Source organism: Chiloscyllium punctatum, chromosome 24 (assembly GCF_047496795.1).
Source record: "Chiloscyllium punctatum isolate Juve2018m chromosome 24, sChiPun1.3, whole genome shotgun sequence".
Lineage (NCBI taxonomy): Eukaryota > Metazoa > Chordata > Chondrichthyes > Orectolobiformes > Hemiscylliidae > Chiloscyllium > Chiloscyllium punctatum.
This window is the reverse complement of record NC_092762.1, coordinates 73,604,537-73,626,314: the sequence shown is the minus strand read 5'-3', so window position 1 is coordinate 73,626,314 and position 21,778 is coordinate 73,604,537. Positions and strand designations below refer to the sequence as shown.

The 21,778-nt window shown below is 39.8% G+C and overlaps 1 protein-coding gene across 1 annotated transcript in view; it reads left to right on the top strand.

The window, feature by feature from the left end:
* Nucleotides 1-21,778, top strand: part of fstl3 (follistatin-like 3 (secreted glycoprotein)) — a 41,430-nt gene that overhangs the window by 1,535 nt on the left and 18,117 nt on the right. The window contains exons 2-3 of the mRNA XM_072594185.1: nt 10,376-10,561; nt 18,899-19,117. Coding sequence (XP_072450286.1) covers nt 10,376-10,561; nt 18,899-19,117 — 405 coding nt within the window. The remainder of the gene's footprint in view (nt 1-10,375; nt 10,562-18,898; nt 19,118-21,778) is intronic.

Here is a 21,778-nt window from a genome sequence, read left to right as displayed (position 1 = left end):
GGTGAGAAGGGAAAAAATATAAAAAGAGACCTAAGGGGCAACGTTTTCATGCAGAGGGTGGTGCGTGTATGGAATGAGCTGCCAGAGGAAGTGGTGGAGGCTGATACAGTTACAACATGCAACTGAATGGGTATATGAATAGGAAGGGTTTGGAGGGGTATGGGCCGGGTGTTGACAGGTGGGACTAGATTGGGTTGGGATATCTGGTTGGACCAAAGGGTCTGTTTCCGTGCTGTACATCTATATGACTCTATGACTGTGACTATGCTGGAGAAACGTAGCAGGTCTGGCTAGTGTGGAGAGAGAAACAAAGTTAACATTTGGAGTCTCATATGACTATTTCATCAAAATGCAGACCATTACAGTGCACTTAGATGGAAGGGCACGTTAACCGTGTCGGAGTGAAGTCCTCACGCTGCTGTGATGTGTTGAAGTTGGAATAAGCTGAGGGCTATTGATACAGTGATTTATTACAACCAGGTGGGATAGCCGTCGGTTTTGTGTTTGTTAAGGTCAGATGGATGTGAGAGTGAAGCCTGGGATGTGGAAGTGAAAGGGATCTTCGGGAAAGCTGGCAGAGATTTCGCAAGGATAGGGGAATCTCACACCAAATACTAACAGTGAGGGCTTCGTGTTACTGAAGGTAGTGAACGTTAAAGCTGGAGAACTGTGAGACTGAAATGAATGATAAATGCCAAAAGCGTCTCAGCCGTTCATGTTTCTAACACCACACTATAAACATTTCTTGTGAGTCTGAAAAGGACTGTTGGACCTAAGAAATTGCAGGGTCTTTCAACGGGACAGGCAGGAAAGACTTGTGTCTGTCAGGGGTAGGGGGCTTTTTCAAAGTGGGTGATAATCTGTATAAGATCTGGGCACCCTCCAAATTCAGGTAACAATGTTAACGAATGAGTAAAGCTGACGAACAAATACAGCGGGTCAGAGTGAATCCTGCTCACTCTGGGTCACCATTCTCAGTCAGCAGCCTGAAGAAGGCGCTTCTGCCGCAAGAAACGTGAATGAGACACTCAGGGGGTACCCCTCTCTCAGAATGGAGAACTTGTTTTCACTCGAGCGGAATACCTGAAGTGTCTCAGCAATTTCACTCGTCAGAATGTCTTTTTCTTTCTTTTTAATAAAGTGAACACACTGAGAGGAAAGGTTGTAAATCCGACAGTTTCTCCATATACTGGCTATAACGCAGTGATACACAATAAGCTGCAAATGACACTGTTTTGGCTACAGGTTTGGACTTACACTTTCTCTCTGAAGTATCAATCAAAGTTAATCCAGTAAGATTGATTTCAGCAAAGATGCAGACTTCAAGACACACATTTAGATTAGAAAGTGGAGTTTATAATCCAAAGGGTTGGTGGTGGTGGTGGGGGAGGTGGGGGGGGCTCTTGTGACGTATTGATAGTATCCCTGCCTCTGAGCCGAGTGACCTGGGCGTCTGTGTAGTAACATCTCTAGACAAGTTGATTGGAACATTGCCATCATTCACCAAAAAAGCCCCACTTTCTAGCAAAGAGCGATATGGAAAGCCAGTTATTGGACCTCTGCACTCACAACATGAATCTTTCCTGCAATTACTCCACCCGAATAAAATCATTTTAAAATGCAAGTTGGCATCACTACATGCAAAGTGAGCATTTCCCATAAAGACACAATAGCATTCTTTGATGTCCCAAAAGCCTCCGATATAAAACACTTTCATCCCACATATGGAACATATAATTTAATTACATCTTTTGTACTCTATGATGCCATTCCTTATGGGATTATACATTCAGAAACATTAGCTCTGAATGCCAATACTCTGAATGATTACAGAAAAGGGAATATATATATATATTGCACAAATAAATTGTCAACTTGCAAATACATTTACAAGTGTGCCCAGAGGAGTAAGGCAGCAGAGACATGGGAGCACCACTGCCTGCAAGACCACTCCACCCAAAGATCTCATCAACCTGACTTGGAAATAAAGCAGAAACTGCTGGAGAAACTCAGCAGGTCTGGCAACATCGGTGGAGAGGAGTAAGAGTTAACGTTTCCAGTGACCTTTCAAGAAGAAGGCCCTTCTTTGTTTTATATGGAACTATATCATCCTTTCTTTACTGTGCCTGTGTCAAAATCCAGGAACACCCTTTCCAATAGCACAGTGGTGTCCCTATGCCATATAGAGTGCACTGGTTCAAGCTTGTGACTTCACTATATATTAAGCAGAAGTTAGGTAAAATAAAACAAAAACTGCTGATGCTAAGATCTGAAACAAAAACAGATTGTTGGAGGAACTCAGTATGTTTAGCAGCATCCGTGGAGAGAAACCAGAGTTAATGCTTCAAATCTAGTGACTCAGAATGCCTTTCACTGAACTCAAAATGTAAACTCTGCCTTCTGTCTACAGATACTGCCAAACCTGATCAGTAATTAGTATGGTAATAAATGTTTATATTTTTCCTTTTTGTTGTTTTGATAGCATTCAAATGAATAGCTTTAAAAGGAGGAAATTGACTCTGTTTAATTGTGGCAATGCTTTAGTTTTATTCATTCATGGGATGTAGGTGTCATTGGTATGATCAACATATGAGACTTGAGGCAACACTTGAGAAGTTTGTAGTAGCCACCATCTTGAACTGCTGCAGCCCATGTGATGAAGGCTATCCTACAGAACAGAAGTCAAGTTATGACTTGGAGGGAAACTTGGATGCTCATGTTTCCAAGTAACTCCTTCCCTTTTTATGGAATCATAGTTATATAGCATGGAAACAGACTGTTTGGAACAATTCATCCACACTAATCAGATATCCTAAACTGAACTAGTTTTATTTAACATTTGGCCTGTTTCCCTCTGGAACTGTCCTATTCATGTGCCCATCCAGATGTCTTAAATCTAATTGTACCTGCATCCACCACCTCCTCTGGCAGTTCATTGAATACCCACACCATCCTCTACTTGAAAATGTTGGCCCTCAGGTATCTTTTAAATCTTTCACCGCTCACTTGAAACCTATGTCCTCTCGTTTTGGACTCCCCTATCCTGAGAAAAAGACCCTAAAATGCCTTGGATGATTTTATAAATCTCTATAAGATCACATTTAAGCCTCTGATGCTTTAGGGGAAAAGCCCCAGCCAATTCAGCCTCTCCCTGTAGCTCAAATCCCCCAATCCTGGCAACATCCTTGTAAGTCTTTTTTTTAACCCTTTCAAGTTTAACAACATTGTTCCTAAAGCAGGGTGACCAGAATTGAACACTGTATTCTAAACGTAGCCTCACCAATGTCCTGCATAACCACAACATGACGTCCCAAATCCTACATTCAATGCACTAACCAATAAAGGCAAGTGTGCCACACGCCTTTTTACTACCTTGTCTACTTGCAACTCCACTTACAAGGAACTATGCACCAGGTCTCTTTGTTCAGCTCCACACCTCATAGCCCCACCATTAATTGTAGGGCTTCTGATGAACATCCCTTGTTCTTGTAAAGTAATAGAGACTGTGAGTTTGGAAAATGCTGTGGAACAAAGCCTTGCCAATTTGATCTCTTAAGTTAAATGCTTCTGCATAGAGGTCAACCCACTTCGCCAGAGAGCAGTATCATCGAGATGGTATAACTAGGTACTGGTTCTCCACATTGTTCCAATTGTAAATATTTCTATTACAAATTGAGCATGCGTTCTACATTCAACATCTTATGGATCTGCAAAATCTTAGAAGTTATAAGCATTTTTTAAAGAATAACAACCTTCACCTTGGAAGTACTGAGAGAATTTTCTTTCTAATCATCTCTATTAAAGCAACCTTTGGTGAAGTTGAGCATTCCTGTGTTTTGTTCAAAACATTCACCCTGAAGGGAATGTTCAGAAATGTTATATCACTCAGTATCACTTGAAAGTAATAATATATAAGCTGCAGAGACATTTGCTTAACCTCATTAATAAGCAATTCTTATAAAGAAATATTTGACCAAACTTGGATGAAATAATAATTACTAGTTATTGGGCTTATAATCACAGTGAAACTGTGAAGTGCCTTTCCTAGTCTTTTACAGAAAACAATTAACATAAAAATGTTAAATATTCTGCACAATTTTCACGTTTCTAAAATAAAAGTTTATGAAACAAAAATATTCATTTTAAAGGTTTGGTATCTCAACATAGACACAAGAAGAACCACAAATAAGCTATACACCAATTCAAATGTAATTAATTTGTAGCCAACCCTATTATCTATATGAGGAGTAATAGTTGAGGAAAGTATATTACAATGCTGTCACTGTTATTTCTCAACAAATTTTTATGTACTCTTTCAGAGAAGGGGCTTCAATGTGTTTTCGTATTCCTTTTATCTAATGTGCCAACTCATTGCTAACAACATTAGCTTCTTTTGTGGTTAAGGATCAGCCTTGGGATTAGCACTTAGTCTCAGTTCAGTAAAATGAGTGGCAGGTTATCGAATGTTATCTGGAATCATGAGACTGCAGTGAATTTTCAGAGGTTACAGTAACTCCTATCTATTCAATCAAAAAGGAATCCATGCAGAACTTAAGTAAATATAGTGTGTCAATGTTAGGCTAATCTTTGCAGGTAATCACTCATCACTTTCATGTCATAGGATTCTAAGTTCATATTTAAGTCAAGGTATTGTACACAGTAAGGTGGCACAGTAGATCATTATGATCAAAGGTGACTAATTATCCTTTCCAGTTGTGGAAATCAGAGTTTGTGTTGAAACAAGCTGCATGGCTTTCCTTAATCTGTGGAAGAGCTGGCCTGAACAAAATGCTTTCATGTGTGTGCAGTCAATGAAGTCTATTGTGCTGTTTTCTCTTTTTCCAACATTTTGGTTTTTGTTCACAGATGGATGCACTTTTCATGAGCAAATTAATTTTCAAGTGCATCAATTCCCCAAGTTTCTTAAATTGATATGAGTTGCTTTGTTCAATGTTACCACGTAAATACTTTTTAAAAATTTACTCATGGGGCATGAGCATTGCTGGCTGGGCGAGATTTGTTGATCATCCCTATTTGCCCTTCAGAAGGTGATAGTGAGCCATCTTCTTGAATTGCTGCAGTCCGGGTGTTTTAGGTCAACCACAGTGCCAGCAGGGAGGGAATTCCAAGATTTTGACCCAATGACACTGCAGCAATGGTGATATATTTAAGTCAGGATGGTGAGTGGCTTGGAGGGGAATTGGAGGTGCTGGTGTTTTTGTGTACATGCTGCCCTTGTTCTCTGGGCAGTAGTTAGTATGGGTTTGGAAGGCGCTCTCTCAGGATCATCTGAGAATTTCTGTAGTTCATCTTATAGATGGTACACACTGCTGCTAATGAGCATTGATGGTGGACAGAGTGGAGGTTTGTGAATGTGATGCCAAATCAAGCTGGCTGCTTTGCCCTGGATGGTGTCAAGCTAAATGCATGTTGTTGGAGCTGCACTCATGCAGTGCATATGTGCTTTGTAGACATTGAACAGGCTTTGGGGAACTAGGAGGTAAAGTACCTACTGCAGTATTCCTAGCCTCTGACCTGCTCTTATAGCAGCTGTATTAACATGGCTAGTTTAGTTCAGTTTCTGGTATATGGTCATCCCAGAATTTTGATTATGGGAAGTTCAATGATAGTAACACCATTGAATATCAAGGGGCACTGATTAGATTGTCTTTTATCAGAGACAATTTTTATCCTTGTCGGGAAGATGCCAGTGTTGTAGCTGGAGTGGAGTTGCTTGGCTAGGAGTGTATCCTAAGCCTTCAATACAATTGCTAGAATGTTGTCAGGGTCCATAACCTTTGCAGTATCTAATGCCTTCACCCATTCCTTATATCATGAAGAACATAGAACATTACAGCATAGTGCAGGCCCTTCGGCCCTCGATGTTGCGCCGACCTGTGGAACCAATCTGAAGCCTAACTATCCTACACTATTCCATTTTCATCCTTTTGTTTATCCAATGACCATTTAAATGCCCTTAAAGTTGGTGAGTCCACTACTGTTGCAGGCAGTGCATTCCATGCCCCTAATACTCTCTGAGTAAAGAAACTACCTCTAACATCTGTCCTATATCTATCACTGCTCAATTTAAAGCTATGTCCCTCATGCTAGCCATCACCATCAGAGGAAAAGGGCTCTCACTTTCCAACCTATCTAACCCTTCTGATTATCTTTTATGTCCCAATTAAGTTGCCTCTGAACCTTCTTCTCTTTAACAAAATCAGCCTCAAGTCCCTCAGCCTCTCCTCATAAGACCTTCCCTCCATACCAGGCAACATCCTAGTAAAGCTCCTCTAAAACCTTTCCAAAGCTTCCACATCCTTCCTATAACGTGGTGACTGGAACTGTACATGATACTCTAAGTGTGGCTGCACTAGAGATTTGTACATCTGCAGCATGACCTCGTGGCTCTGAAACTCAATCCCTCTACCAATAAAAGCTAACACACTGTATGGCTTCTTAACAACCCTATCAACCTGGGTGGCAACTATCAGGGATAAATGTACATGGACACAGAGATCTCTCTGCTCATCTCCACTACCAAGAATCTTACCATTAGCCCAGTATTCTTTATTCCTGTTGCTTCTTCCAAAGTAAATCACCTCACACTTTTCTGCATTAAACTCCATTTGCCACCTCTCAGCCCAGCTCTGCTGCTTATCTATGTTTCTCTGTAACATGCAACATCCGTCAGCATGATCCACAACTGCACTGACCATAGTGTCATCCACAAATTTACTAACCCATGCTTCTACGCCCTCATCTAGGTAATCATAAAAATGACAAACAGCAGTGGCCCCAAAACAGATCCTTGTGGTACACCGCTAGTAACTGAACTCCAGGATGAACATTTCCCATCAACCACCACCCTCTGTTTTCTTTCACTAGCCAATTTCTGATCCAAACCATTAAATCACCCTCATTCCTATGCCTCCATATTTTCTGCAATAGCCTATCTTATCAAATGCCTTACTGAAATCCATATATACCACATCAACTGCTTTGCCCTCATCCACCGGTTTGGTCACCATCTCAAAGAACTCAATAAGGTTTGTGAGGCATGACCTACTCTTCACAACACTGTGTTGACTATCCCTCATCAACTTATTCCTCTCTAGATGATTAAATCCAATCTCTTGTAACCTTTTCCATCCCTTTACCCGCAACCGACGTAAGGCTCACTGGTCTATAATTACCAAGATTGTCTCTACTCCCCTTGTTCAACAAAGGGACAACATTTGCTATACTCCAGTCTTCTGGCACTATTCCTGTAGACAATAATGGCATAAAGATCAAAGTCAAAGGCTCTGCAGACTCCGCCGGCTTCCCAGAGAATCTGAAGATAAATCCCATCTGGCCCAGGGGACTTATCTATTTTTACACTTTCCAGAATTGCTAATGCCTTCTTGTGAACCTCAATCCTGTCTAGTCTAGTAGCCTGTATCCCAGTATTCTCCTCAACAACATGTCTTTTTCCAATGTGAATACTGATGAAGGATATTTATTTAGCCCTTTCCCATCTCCTCGGACTCCACGCACAACTTCCCACTACTATCCTTGATTGGCCCTAATATTTTTCTAGTCATTCTTTTATTCCTGATATACCTATAGAAAGCCTTAGGTTTTTCCTTGATCCTATCTGTCAAAGACTTCTTGTGTCCCCTCTTGGCTCTTCTTAGCTCTCTCTTTTGGTCTTTCCTGGCTAACCTGTAATTCTCAAGCAGCCTAACTGAGCCTTCACATCTCATCCTAACATAAGCCTTTTTCTTCCTCTTGACAAGAGATTCAACTTCTTTAGTAAACCACACTCCCTCACTTGACCACTTCCTTCCTGCCTGATAGATACATACTTATCAAGGACACGCAGTAGATGTTCCTTGATTAAGCTCCACATTTCAATTGTGCCCGTTTGCTGCAGTTTCCCATCCTATGCATCCTAAATCTTGCCTAATTGCAGCATACTTGTTTTTTCCCCATCTATAACTCTTGTCCTGTGGTATTTACCTATCCCTTATTATTATTATTATTATTACCTTATTATTCTCACTTCTGTCCAGAATTATCTTTGCTATCCTTTCCTCTACATCTCTGGAACTATTCAGAGGCCTATAAAGAACTCCCAACAGGTTGACCTCTCCTTTCCTGTTTCTAACCTCAGCCCATACTACCTCAATGGACGAGTCCTCAAACGTCCTTTCTACCACCATAATACTGTCCTTGACTAACAATGCCACACCTCCCTGTCTTTTACCATCATCTCTGCTCTTACTGAAACATCTAAATCAAATTGACTGAATACTGGCATCTTTGATGCTGGGGACCTCTGTTTGAGATCTGAGATGGATCACCTACGCAGCATTTCTGGCTGAAGATCACTACTAATGTTTCTGCCTTTTACACTGACGTGACGGGCTCCCCCATCATCAAGGAAGGGGAAATTTGTGGATATTCCTCCTCCAGTGAGTTGTGTAATTGTCACTACCAATCACAACTGGATTAGGCAGAACTACAGAAATTAGCTGTGTCTATCACTTGATACTATGCTGTTTTGCATGCTGTTTTGCAAGTAGTCCTATAATGCAGGTTGACAGTTAATTTTTAGGTATGTCTGGTGCTCCTGATATGCCCTCCTGCAGTCTTCATTGAATCAGAGTTGATCCTGCAGCTTGATTATATTGGTAAAGTGGATGAAGTGCCGGGCCTTGAGGTTGCAGATTTTATGGGAATATGATTCTGGTGCTGATGACAGCCCAGAGCGCCTCATGGATACCCAGTCTTGAGCTGCTAGACCTGTTTGATTTAGCACAGTAGTAGAGCCACACAACATAATGCAATGACAAGTTTGTTTGTCCCTCTTGTTGGTTTCCTCACCACCAGTGTCAGACCTAGTCTGGCAGCTATGTCCTTTAGGACCCGACCAGCTCAATCAGTGGTGTTGCTACTGAGCCACTCTTGATAATGGATGTTGAAATCCCCTTCCAAGAGTACAATCTGCACCCATGCCGCACTCTTCAACTGTTGCTCAACATGGAGGAGCACTAATTCATCAGCCAAGGGAGGACAGCAGGAGAAAAGCAGTAGAAAGTTTCTATCCCAAATGTTTGACCGAACATCATGAGACACCTGATGTCCGGAATCAGTGTTCAAGACTCCTGGGGCAACTCTCTCCTAATTGTATATCACAGTGCCATCACCTAGGCTGTGCCTTTCCTGCTGTTTGGAAAGGAATATCCTGAATTGTTGATATTGTTGTCTGAAATACTGTCTGTAAGATATGATTCCATGAGTATGACTGTGCCAGAAACACTGAGACGATCTCCAAATTTTAGCACAGGTCCCCAGATATTACTGAGGGGGACTTTGCAGATTGAACAGGGGTGTTAATGTTAATGTTCTTTCTGGTGCCTTGGTTACCAGACAGTCCATCTGATTTCATTTCTTCTTTGAAACTTTTTTTTATTCACTCATGGGATATGGGCATTGCTAGCTAGGTTAGTGTTTAATTGCCCATCCCTTACTGCCCGGAAATCAATAAACTTGGTAGCAGTTGCTATGACTGAATGGTATGCTAGGCAATTTCTGATGCAGTTAAGATCCAACCACACTGCTGTGGGTCTGGACTCATTTCCTAAAGGGCATTAGTGAACCAGATGATCTATTTCCCACAGTCATCATTTGACTCTGAATTCCAGAGTGAATTTAAAATCTACCAACTGTCATGGTGTGATTTCAGACTGGATCCCAGAAACCTTCTGTGGCTATCTGGATTAATAATGCAGTGACATACCATTAGGCTAATACCTCTCTCAATGTTATTGTACATCATTAAGGTATACATGGTATAATCACATTTCTCTTTCTTTCCAAAGATGAATGGGAAAATAAATCTATTTCTAGACAAGTGCATAAAGACTGAAATGACTTAGTAGCATTTAATTAAGTTGTAACATTACATAGAAACAGAAAAGTACAATTAGCAAACTTATGACACATATATTAACTGTTTCATAATTAAAAAGAAATCTGAAATCCTTCCATTTTCAAGTTATAAAACTTTAAAAAGTGAATAATTTCAATATTTCTGTCATGATTTATGACATATTTATAAAATGCTACCCAAGCTGTAATATTACAAAATGATAAAGAACATCAGTAAAATCATTCTTTAAACAGCCAGCACATGGTGTGGTGCAGGTTCATAATTGCTGTCCTTGACTTGTAGAATTGTTAATTAAGGAAGGGAGAACTTTAATGGGATCGAGATGGAATTTTACAATTTTTGAATTTAAGAATGTAATTATATGTCAAAGAAAATCAGTGAAACAAAAGATTTTGTTGTTGCTCATCCATGTTTTATTCATTATGGTTCCTTCAGCTGGGGTATGTTGGCTCCAACAAGGAAGAAATGGAAAATGCCAGGCTTTATCCATGACACGGATTGATCGAGAAGAGTGTTGCAGCAGTGGAAGTGCTCAAGCTGCTTGGACAAGCCATGATATACCAGAGAATGACATTTTAAAACTTATAATTCTTGGTGGAATCAATTGCTTCCCATGTCACAGTAAGTATACGGCAATAACAACAACTTATATTTATGCTTCATACTTAATATAACAAAATGTCCTAAGGTGCTTCACACAAACCAAACTAAATGGACTATGATGCCAAGAGGGATGACCAAAAGGAAAAGCCAGTAGAACTTGCAAATGACACATATTGGTCCAACTTTTTTTGTATACTCAGAACAACACTCCAGTGTGACCTATATATTCATTTTCAAGTATCATTGTTTCATTTAACTGTTTTTGCCTTCTGAAGATCAAGTTTTAAGGAGTAACTTCAAAGGAATGAAGTAAGATGGGGAGATAGGGAAGCATGGGACGAACATTCACACGCTTAGGACTGAGGCAACTGAAGTTATAGCCACCAAATGTGGAGCAATTAAATCAGGGTTGCGCAAGAGGTTAGAATTGGAGAAATCCAGACTCCATGAAGGGTATGTAGCTGGTAGATGGGGAGGGATGAGGCCATGGAGAATCTTAAAACGAGGATGAAGAAGTGCAATAACTGTGATAAATCAGGTACGCTGAAACAGCATGTTGCAGTAACAATGTTCAGAAATGGATCAGTATGAATCTATAATATCCCTGCTTCAATTCATAATGTCTCCATACCCATGCCTATGTTCATTGAGCTATATCTGATTTGCAAAGACCATGTCATTCCCTCCAATTTGATTTTGTTGCAGAGAGCCTGAGCACCTTTTTTTGTAGCTGACAATGTTTTGCTGGAAAAGCACAGCAGGTCAGGCAGCATCCAAGGAACAGGAGAATCAACGTTTCGGGCATCAGAATCATTCCTGAAGAAGGGCTGATGCCTGAAACGTCAATTCTCCTGTTCCTTGGATGCTGCCTGACCTGCTGCGCTTTTCCAGCAACACATTTTCAGCTCTGATCTCCAGCATCTGCAGTCCTCACTTTCACCTTTTTTTGTAGCCATACACTTACATTACCTCTAATGAAACAACTTGTGAAAAGCTTATAGCTTCTAATAGCTTAGAGGGAACTTCAGAGGTACATTGATCTTGGCTAACCTTCCCATCTTGAGCTCAGTTATAGAAAGAACTCATGTCCAGGGCTGAAATTTAAATGCAGCAAACATCACATATGAGTCACAAATTGGTATTACAAACAACCTTTGGTTGGAATTTTTACTTCGTTTGAATATTCTGTTCTTTTCAGTCTTTTTAAAACTGTGGGTGTTTATATTTATTCCAATTACCAGAGGAAAGAAAATTAGGATACTTACAAATATTTAGAGATGGCTGAACAAATGTTAAAGGTTACAAAATGATGGAATATTTGATGGAAAATTTATTTTCTCATTTTACTTTACACATCTACGTTGTAACTCAGATAAGAGCTGGTTTAGTTTTTATCAACCATCATTTAATTGAAAAGGGAACCACAAGCACCCACTAAAAGTTTGGAAGACAGTGGGCTGAAACCTTTAACATTTGTTCAGGGCCATTTTCCCCCTGCGTGAGAGACAAAACTGCTGATGCACATTATTGACAGAAATACCACATTGTACTGGTAGTTAAATTAATTTTGTAAATGGCTTCGCTCTAACTGACAGCATGTGTGGAAAATGGTCTCAGAAAAGCAACCAATCTAGTTCTAAAGCCTTGTCTGGACCTGAAACATTTGCAATGTTTCTCAACTTGCTGAATATTAAAGAGATGCTTTTCACTCCTATTTATATTTCAAGTAGAAATGGGTGCACAAACATTTAGATAAAGTGGCAAGAGTAATGTTTGTTTGTGCCAACACGTTTAAAGCAGTGTACACATGACATTGTGATAGTGAATCATCAGCTTTCATCTATCCTACGTTTTAATCTTTTATTGTAGCATTCATTTGTTTTGTCATTTTGGCATAATTTTTGTGTTGAATATTAGTCATAAGGCACCGTCCTTGGAACTAGTCCACAGGTTCCAAGGCTGAAATTGCTTCGACTTTGTATTTTGTTGTAGGGGCCAGCCCAGACACCTCTTGAAATTGTGATTGATTTCTTATTTCTACAGTTTTCTCTGTGTAACTTTATTTTCCAAGAAATTTGGCCTAGAGTTCTGAGGGCAAATCCCATCCTTTACAAAATTCTTTGCAATAACTTCATTAGCATGTTGCTTACCTTGGCACATCATTAACCATTTACCATTTCTATCACTTCAAGAACTGCCTGCTGACAAAATGGGACTATAGTTTGTTTTAACGGTGAAGTGTGTGAATGGTTTATTTGGCTCAATCCATGCGCCATTAGGAGTGCTGTTACAATATTTTTACTCCAGTGAAGTTGTTTTTCTTAAAGCACAGTAAAGTTGAATAAATATTAGAATCAAGTACTGCTTGATCAGGACCAAAGGGCAAGTTGTTTGATCTCAGGACAGCTTGGAGTCTGCATCTGTAATGAGTTAAGTTCTGTAATAGTACTCTGCTGTTGTCATATGGTTTTTGTAAAATATAGTAATAGAGATTTTATTGAGAGGATTTCATCCTTGCCTGCGAAGTAAACCTGAGGAGTAGCAGTTTCAGCATCAAGACATTGGTCCACCAGAGAATTTGGCCACACATTTTTAACAATTAATTTCAAAGGCAATGTTAAATACACTTTCAAAGGGTTTAAACAAGACTTACCCAAAGGAGCAGGAAAATAAATTATATTGTAATATGAAAAGTTATTTTATGGTAACTTGAAAGACCCTCACCTACCCCCAGCGAGCATCATACTAGTATCTGATCTCTGAATACTGTCCTGACAACCAACAAAGTACTTACATGTATTGGGAGTGAAGTTGTGACTTTCCCATTCTTCCAACAATATCTCCAGTCACAATGGTTCATGCTGATTGCCACTGTTAAGATTAATGAGCTAGCTCTATATAAAGGTGTCTTCATTACATAAGCAACTCAGAGCATGATCTGCTGGCTTTAAAAAAGGTGAATTGCCTTCACCAACAAAAAGAAGAATAGGAAATTAACAACATCTGAACTTCCACAGTTTACTGCTGTTTGAAACAGTGCTAACCACTACCTTAATGAAGACATTGCAATATGGTTTATTCAATTGAAACCTAATGTTTCTAAAGAAATTATAGAACTGTAGGCTCAGATTCACTGTAAGGAGTCTTGACAAAATGACCTTCCTACATCTTCAAATTCTCAGAGAAAATTAACATTTAAGGGTTACTTTGCTGTATTTTAAAAGTTGTAAAATTAGATCCTTTGTATCTTAATAACATTGGAAACAGAGTAGAACCTATTTCTCCTTGGACAAACTCCAGATATCTAGAAACAAATCAAGATACATAACAAAAAATAATTCTTGACCTCATCTCAAGCTCTTTCCTTGAAAATTTTATGTACAGGTTTCCTTACAATAAATGTATATGATCTTTGAAGGGAAATTTCTCCCAAGTTTTAGTCTTTTCCCTGATTTCCAGGGTCACTCGCATCCTGATTTTACAATTATTCATTGGAGTATGGGCATCACTGGCAGGCCAGTATTTATTGTCCATCCCTAACTGGCCGCTGATCTGGCTATATTCAGAGTGTAGTAAAAAGTCAATGACATTGCTGTGGGTCTGGACTTTCATGGAGGCCAGACCAGGGAAGGATGACAGATTTCCTTCTCTAAAGGACATTAGGTGAACCAAATTGGTTTTTAAAAAACACCAACAGGTTACATGGTGGACATTGAACCAAATCTTAATTGAATTCATATTTGACCATCTATCCTGGTGGGATTCAAGACCATGACCCCAGAACATTAACCTGCAATCTGGATTCTTTCAATGATGTTACTGCAATGCCACTATCTGCCCTTGTAGGTCACATTACTCATCCTCAGCTGATTGTTCTCCATATCTTTGCAATGGTAGGTGCTCAGGAATCAAATTCATAGAGTATTTTCCGAAAAGAATTCATTGTCTTTCGACAGATATGTATCAGGCTTTTTGTTTGAAGAATATCCTATCAGTGTAGTATTAGTTCACTATGCTCAGTGACTATTTTACATGGCTTATATTCTTGGTGAAAAGGAAACCTCCATGAAGAAAGTTATTTGTGGCAAGCCAATTCTTTTGCTCCAATCTTTTCATCTACATCTGACAGCCCTCATTTTGAAATTGCTTACTGGTGCATAGAGCTGTGCTCACTCATGACTCAGCATTTTTAAGAAGCCCCCATCAGATGTTTCCCCGTTGAAACAAATGAAACATTCTTAAAAGTCTTTCCTCAAAACATTTTCACTATGACAGAAAGACTTTCCATTATAGCCCTGATAGGGAGATGCCAGTGTTGTACTGGGGTAAACAAAGTCAGAAGTCACATAATACCAGGTTATAGTCCAACAGGTTTATTTGAAATCATAAGCTTTCAGATCACTGCGCCTTTGTCAAGTGAAGTCACCTGACAAAGGAGTAACATTCTGAAAGCTTCTGATTTCAAATAAACCTGCTGGGCTGTAACCTAGTGTTGTGTGACTTCTGACTTTTTCCTTTACGGCAAAGGTGGTTGAAAATCAGACAACCTGCTGTCAAACACAGCACTTTCTGTGAGATATGGGATGTTTTTCACGCATTTTGCAGACAGTTACCTTGAAAACAATCAGCAGCAATCAGCACTTTAGAATAAATTGGGTGAGGACTGATGTGTGTGGTTAAATTAATGGCAATGAATCACACTGGTGTGTAGTCTGAGGACATTGAACTGCAAATTAATGCATATTATTTTAACCTTGTTACATTAAGAACTGTTTACAATTTGGGTTGCCAAGAGACAAAATCACTTATTTTCATAGATTAAATTCTCATTACACTTGTGCACAGCTGGAATAAAGGACTGTCATCACCCTGATTCTCGGGTCTGAGTGTGTAGTCAGTGATAATTAAGTTGGGAAAGAAACCTTGCAATTTTAGCTCTGCTCCTTTCAAAAAAAGCATTGATGGGATTAGAGATATGTATCAATGATAATGGCAATAGCTAGAAATCTATGGCATGGATTTTTATCTGTGCATCATATGTACACAGTTTTTAGAATTTCCGACTTATATAAAAGTCTGTCCACATATTACTGCTTTATTTTGGGGTTTCCTTGGAATCAAACCAAGCAACACCAAAGTTACAGCAGAGGATGCGAGGTATAGTGCTGGCTCGGTGGAAGCACTAGCACTGTATTGATGGTTTTTAAAAAAAATACAATCTAAAACTGCCCTCCACCTCTAACTTTAAACCTCTTCCTTCCTCTTCATTCCCCCATACCTTCGCCATGCCCATCCATGCCAGTCTGTGCCACCTCATTCCTGTACACACCCCCACATACCACTCCAACACCTCCAATAACTGGTTTTTGATGGAGTAAATACCTTTGATTTATTTCTCACTCCTTCACTTAATATAAATTACAATTGGTATAGTTTCCACAGCCTTATCTTACAAATATTTATATACTGATTATTTAAGGCATGATGATAAACCCACTTTTAATTAAGATTTGGATTAATATGATTTATTGTTGATTATATTGAATAATGTAAACAGGCCGTAATGAAAACTTAATTGAATTCCACCTATTTTCATTGATTTTTTTAAGAATCCTTAAGAATGGGATGTTGGCATCACTGGCAAAACCAGCATTGGTTCCCCATTCCTGATTGCCCTTGAGCTTAGTGGCTTGCCACACCTTTTCAGAGAGCAGTTAATCATCAATCATGTTACTTTTGGTCCAACATCACAAGTTGGCCAACCCAGGTGAAAATGGACAGTTATGAGCAAAACAGGTTTTTATGATATTTGACAAAGGCTTTGGGTGCATTGGTTAGTTGGCTGGACAGCTGGTTTGAAATATAGCATAATGCCAACACTGTGGTTTTAAGTCCCATACAGCTGAGGTTACCATGAGGTTACCTCAATCTCCCTCCTAACCTGAGGTCTGGTGACCCTCAGGTTACAACCACTAGCAGTCATCCCTCTCTAATAAGAGAGAAATCATATGGTCCAAAAGAACTATGGCAATTTTACCTTTATAATTGTCACCATTGTTGAGATTTGCTTTCAATTCTAGATTAATTGAATTCAAATGCCACCAGCTGCCATAATGGGATTTAAACATTAATTTGGGACTTCATAGTTACTGGCCCAATGGCACTACCACCCTACCACCTTACCCGTATAATGGCTCCCATCTATTTTTCTCATTGCTGAGTACAGTGGCACATTTATTTTTAATCAAAGTATATATTAGCTTTGGTACTGCATTATATATTGTCAACAACAAAAACTCACATTTATATAGCACCATCAGTGTAGGAAAAGCAACTTGAAGTTCTTCACAGATGCATTAACAGGCACAATTTGACAAGGAGTTATAAGGAAAAGATTGGACAGATGGCTTTTTAGGAGTAACTTAAAGGAGGCAAAGGTTAAAGGAGGGAATTCTAGAGCTTAGGACCCAGGTAGTTAGGGCCATAGAATCCCTACAGTATGGAAGCAAGCCATTTGGGCCTTCAAGTCTGCACCAACCCTCCAAACAGCATCCCACCCCTCTACCTTATCCCCATAACCCTGCAGTTCCCATGGCTAATCCACCTAACCTACACATCCCTGGACACAATGGGCAGTTTTAGAATGGCCAGTCCAAGGATTGGCTGCAAACAGTGGTGCAATGAAAATCAGGGACATTTGAGAAGCTGGAATTGGAGGAGTACAGAGATCTTGGAGGAGTTTGCAGAGATGGGGAAGGGCATTGCCAAGGATGGAGTTGAACAGAACTATGACATGTGACATTTCAGCAAGCAGAGGAATGATTTTCTGTGCATGTGTGTGCACGTAATGCTCAGAATGAGGCTAATGCTTTGGTAATCAAACTGTTTGGTTGTGTTCTGACATCATTGGGCATCAAATCCTAAGGTTGAACCTGAACCCAGATTATCTGCCCACAGATATGGAGATACTACGACAGGATCCCCTGAAGATGGATGAATGGGTGTTTATGTGAGTGAGGATACAGGCAGCTGAAATTTTGATGTGCTGAAATTTACAATGGGTGGAACATGGGAGGCCAGCCAGGAAAGCATTGGAATAAACATCAAATCCTTTCAGCAAGTGCTATATTACAGTACAAAAAAAAATGAGTGACACTTGTAGTGCTTTCAGTTGCCAGAACAAACTGTACAAGAAAATGAGCTATACTGGGAACAAAATTATGTCACTATATACAGGCTGCCAGTATTGGCAGTAACTTCAAGGTACTGTTTTCTTTCAGAATTCACAGCTTCAAAGTTTAGTTGTAGCACCAGCACGTTTATTTCAATCTCACTAATGATTGCTTTCAAAAGTGCTGCCAATGTCAATACAAGTTACTCCGGACAACGTATGGATTCATGATGCAGCAAGGGCTACGTCCTTATAAAGGAATGTTGAATTATTTAAGACGTCAATTTGAGAAATAATTACAATTTGGGAACATTTATGAGTGATGAAGATTTGTGGTATTAGAATTATATGCATCATATGGATTAGAAAAGCGGTTACCTTTTGTTAAGTAAAGATAGAGTGTGTGGCGCTGGAAAAGCACAGTAGGTCAGGGCAGCACCCGAGGAGCAGGAGATTCAACATTTTGGGCATAATGAAGGGCTTATGCCCGAAACGTTGATTCTCCTGCTCCTCGGATTCTGCCTGACCTGTTGTGCTTTTCCAGCACTACACTCTTGACTCTGATGTCCAGCATCTGCAGTTATCACTTTCTCCTAGTTCAGTAAAGATACCGTTCTGTGCACAATTACATTACAGAGCACAACAGGCCCTTTATTCCTTTTGTGTTTTTCTGAAACTTGAATAGAGAATATTGGTAATAGCAGTAATATTATATCCTCTGAGATATCTCGTTGATACAGTTCTGTGAAAAGATTGGCTTTACTGTACCAGTTGTATAACATTGCTCCCAAGTCCCCAACTATTTTACAAATGTGCAGGTAATCAGCCAGCCATTCTCGCACAGATGCTATCACATGATAAAACTAGCACTGCTTTCAAAATATCATGCTTGCAGATCTACCTGTCTAACTGTGACATGGATGTTTTAGGAAAACTTAGAATATTATCATGATTTGCCTGTTCTACACATTAAAAGAAAGATATAATCTATATTTTATCAAATTTGGATCTCAGGAAGAAGAAACACAATTGAACTATTTTTGTTCATTAAGTTACAGATGGTTTAAAACAGGCCCAGTGTTGCTGTTCAGTTTGAATATTTACGAGTGAAATTGTACACCATTGCCAAGTTGACAGACCAGTATTATTACTTATTATGGTCTATCCATCATTTGTTACTTTAGAAACTTGTGAGGGTGTGGATTGTGGACCTGGGAAGATTTGCAAAATGAATAAGCATAACAAGCCAACATGCATCTGTGCGCCTGACTGTTCCAATGTCACAAAGAAAGTACCTGTGTGTGGAACTGATGGTAAAGTCTACAAGGATGAATGTGCCCTCCTTTTGGCAAAGTGCAGAGGACTGCCAGAGCTAGAAGTGCAGTATCAAGGAGAATGCAAAAGTAAGTTTTTTATTTCATTCCCCCTGTGGATTTCAGATGTTGTTCACCCACCATTTCGGATAATTCCCTCGGACCCTGTGCTGTTTCTGTCTATGGTATTCCCTAATCATATGGCCAGTGTAGCATAATCAAGGAATTGCATAGACATTGTGCGTCCTGCGCAATGACTGAGAAACATATACATATGCATGTCTTTAGTATACCATAGATTTTACTTAGGATTTACTGATTTTGTATCATGTGCAAGATAACAAAGATGAAAGAAGAAAAATTTCTCAGTGTAACAAACAATAAACACATTTGCAAAGAATGTCTACACAGTAGTGCACAGGAAAGCCTCGTTCAGTGCTATTTAAGAAAAGAACTGCGTAAAATGGCAAGAGAAATATAGTAGCAATTATGAGGTTTTTGTGATCTGTGTTCTTGCAGGGCAATGGAACATAAAAGCATAGGAACAAGGAGCAGGCATAGGCAATTCAGCCCCTCAAGCATGTTCCACCATTTAATACGATCATGACTGATCTCACCTTGACCTCAACTCCACTTTGCTGCCCACTTTCTGCAACGCTTTAACCCATTGCTGATTGAAAATCTGCCTATCTCATTCTTAAATGTATTCAGCATCCCGGTGTCCACCATACTCTGGGGTAATAAGACCATAAGGAATAGGAACAGGAGTAGACTATTCGGCCTCTCAAGCCTGCTCCACCATTGAATAGGATCATGGCTGATCCAGCATTCCTTGTGTCCACTTTCCTGCCCTTTCCCTAATGATCAGAAATCTATCCCAGCCTTAAATAGACATAAGGACGCTGCTCCTGCAGCTCTCTGTGGCAAAGAATTCCAAAGACACTCTGAGAGAAGAAATTCCTCCTCATCTCAGTCTTAGACTAGTGCCCTAATATTCTGAGATATGCTCAGTGATCCTACACTCTCTCTAATAGAGGAAACATCCTGTCAGAATTTACACTGTCAAGCTCCTTTAGAATCCTATATGTTTCAATGAGATCATCTCTCATTCTTCTCAGCTGCAGTGAATGGAGTCCCAGCCTGTTTAGGCTTTGCTCATAAGACAATTCCTCCATACCATGGATAATCCTAGTGAACCTTCTTTGAACAGCCTCCAATGAAATGTCATCTTTCCTTAAAGAAGAGGATGAAAATTGCTCACAGTCCTCCAGATGTGGTCTCAACAGCACCTCATACAGTTGCAGTAGGATTCTCTATTCTCATACACCAAATTCCTTGAAATAAGGGCAAACATTCCATGAGCATTTCTGATTATCTGCTGAATCCGTGTGCTAGCTTTCGGTGTTTCATGCACAATTACCCCAAGTGCCTTTGTGTTGTAGTTTTCTGCACTTTTTCTCCATTTAAATAATATATTTTTTGTTCTCCCTTCCAAAATGAACAACGTCACACTTTCCAATATTATACTCCATTTTATAACTTTTTGCTCATTTTCTTAACTTGTTTGTACCTGCCTTTCCAGGTTGTTGTTTGAAAATTTGGCTACAGTACATTCACTTCCTTCCCCCAAGTCATTTATACTGGAAGCAGTTACAGTCAGCCAGCTGGACCTCATAACATACGAGTTCCCTGATTGGGGCTGTTAACCTCATCCAATCAAGGGGTTCTTGTTGGCAGATAAAAAGATGAATGTCAGGGATTCTGGCATTCTGAGAGCTGACTCTGCAAAGGTAATGGGAGAGCCAAGGACACTTTCATGTGTAAATAAAGGGTGACCCGGTAATGGGATACTGGTCTCTATGGGAAATATGTCAATGGCGATGACAGTAAAGCATGTTCTGAAGAAACTCGCTTGCAGCAGTCAACTTTGACTCATAACTTCATAGAGTCATACTACATGTAAACAGACCCATCTAACCTAGTCCCATTTGTTAGCATTTGGCCCATATCCCTCTAAACCCTTCCTATTCATATACCCATTCAGATGACTCTCAGCACCACTTCTTCTGACAGCTCATTCCATCCGTGCATCACCCTCTGCATGAAAAAGTTACCCCACGGGTACTTTTTAAATCTTTACCCTCTCAACTTAAACCTATGCTGTCTAGTTTTGGACTCTCCCATCCTTGGAAAAAGTGTTTGACTATTTACCCTATTCACAGCCCTCATGATTTTATAAACCTCTATAAGTCTTCAGTCTTTGACGCTCCATGGATAAAAGCTCCAGCCTATTCAGCCTCTCCCCATAATTCAAACCCTCCAGTCCCAGAAGTATCCTTGTAAAACTTTTCTGTATCCTCTCATGTTTAACAACATCTTTCTTATTGAAGGGCAACCAGAATTGTATGCAATACTCTAAAAGTGGCCTCACCAATGTCATGTCCAGCTGCAACATGACATTCTCACACCTATATTCAATGTTATGACCACTGAAGCTAAACACCTTCTTCACCACCCTGTGCACCTGCAACTTCACTTTCAAAGAACAGTGCACTTGCAGCCCTAGGTGTCTTTTTTCAGCAACACTCCCGAGTGCCCTCCATTAACTGTATAAGCCCTGCCCTGGTTTGCCTCACCACAGTGCAACATCTCATATTTATCAAAATTAAACTCCATCTGCAATTCCTGGAACTATTGGCCCATCTGGTCAAGGCCCCATTTTACTCTGAGGTAGCCTTCTTCACTGTCCAC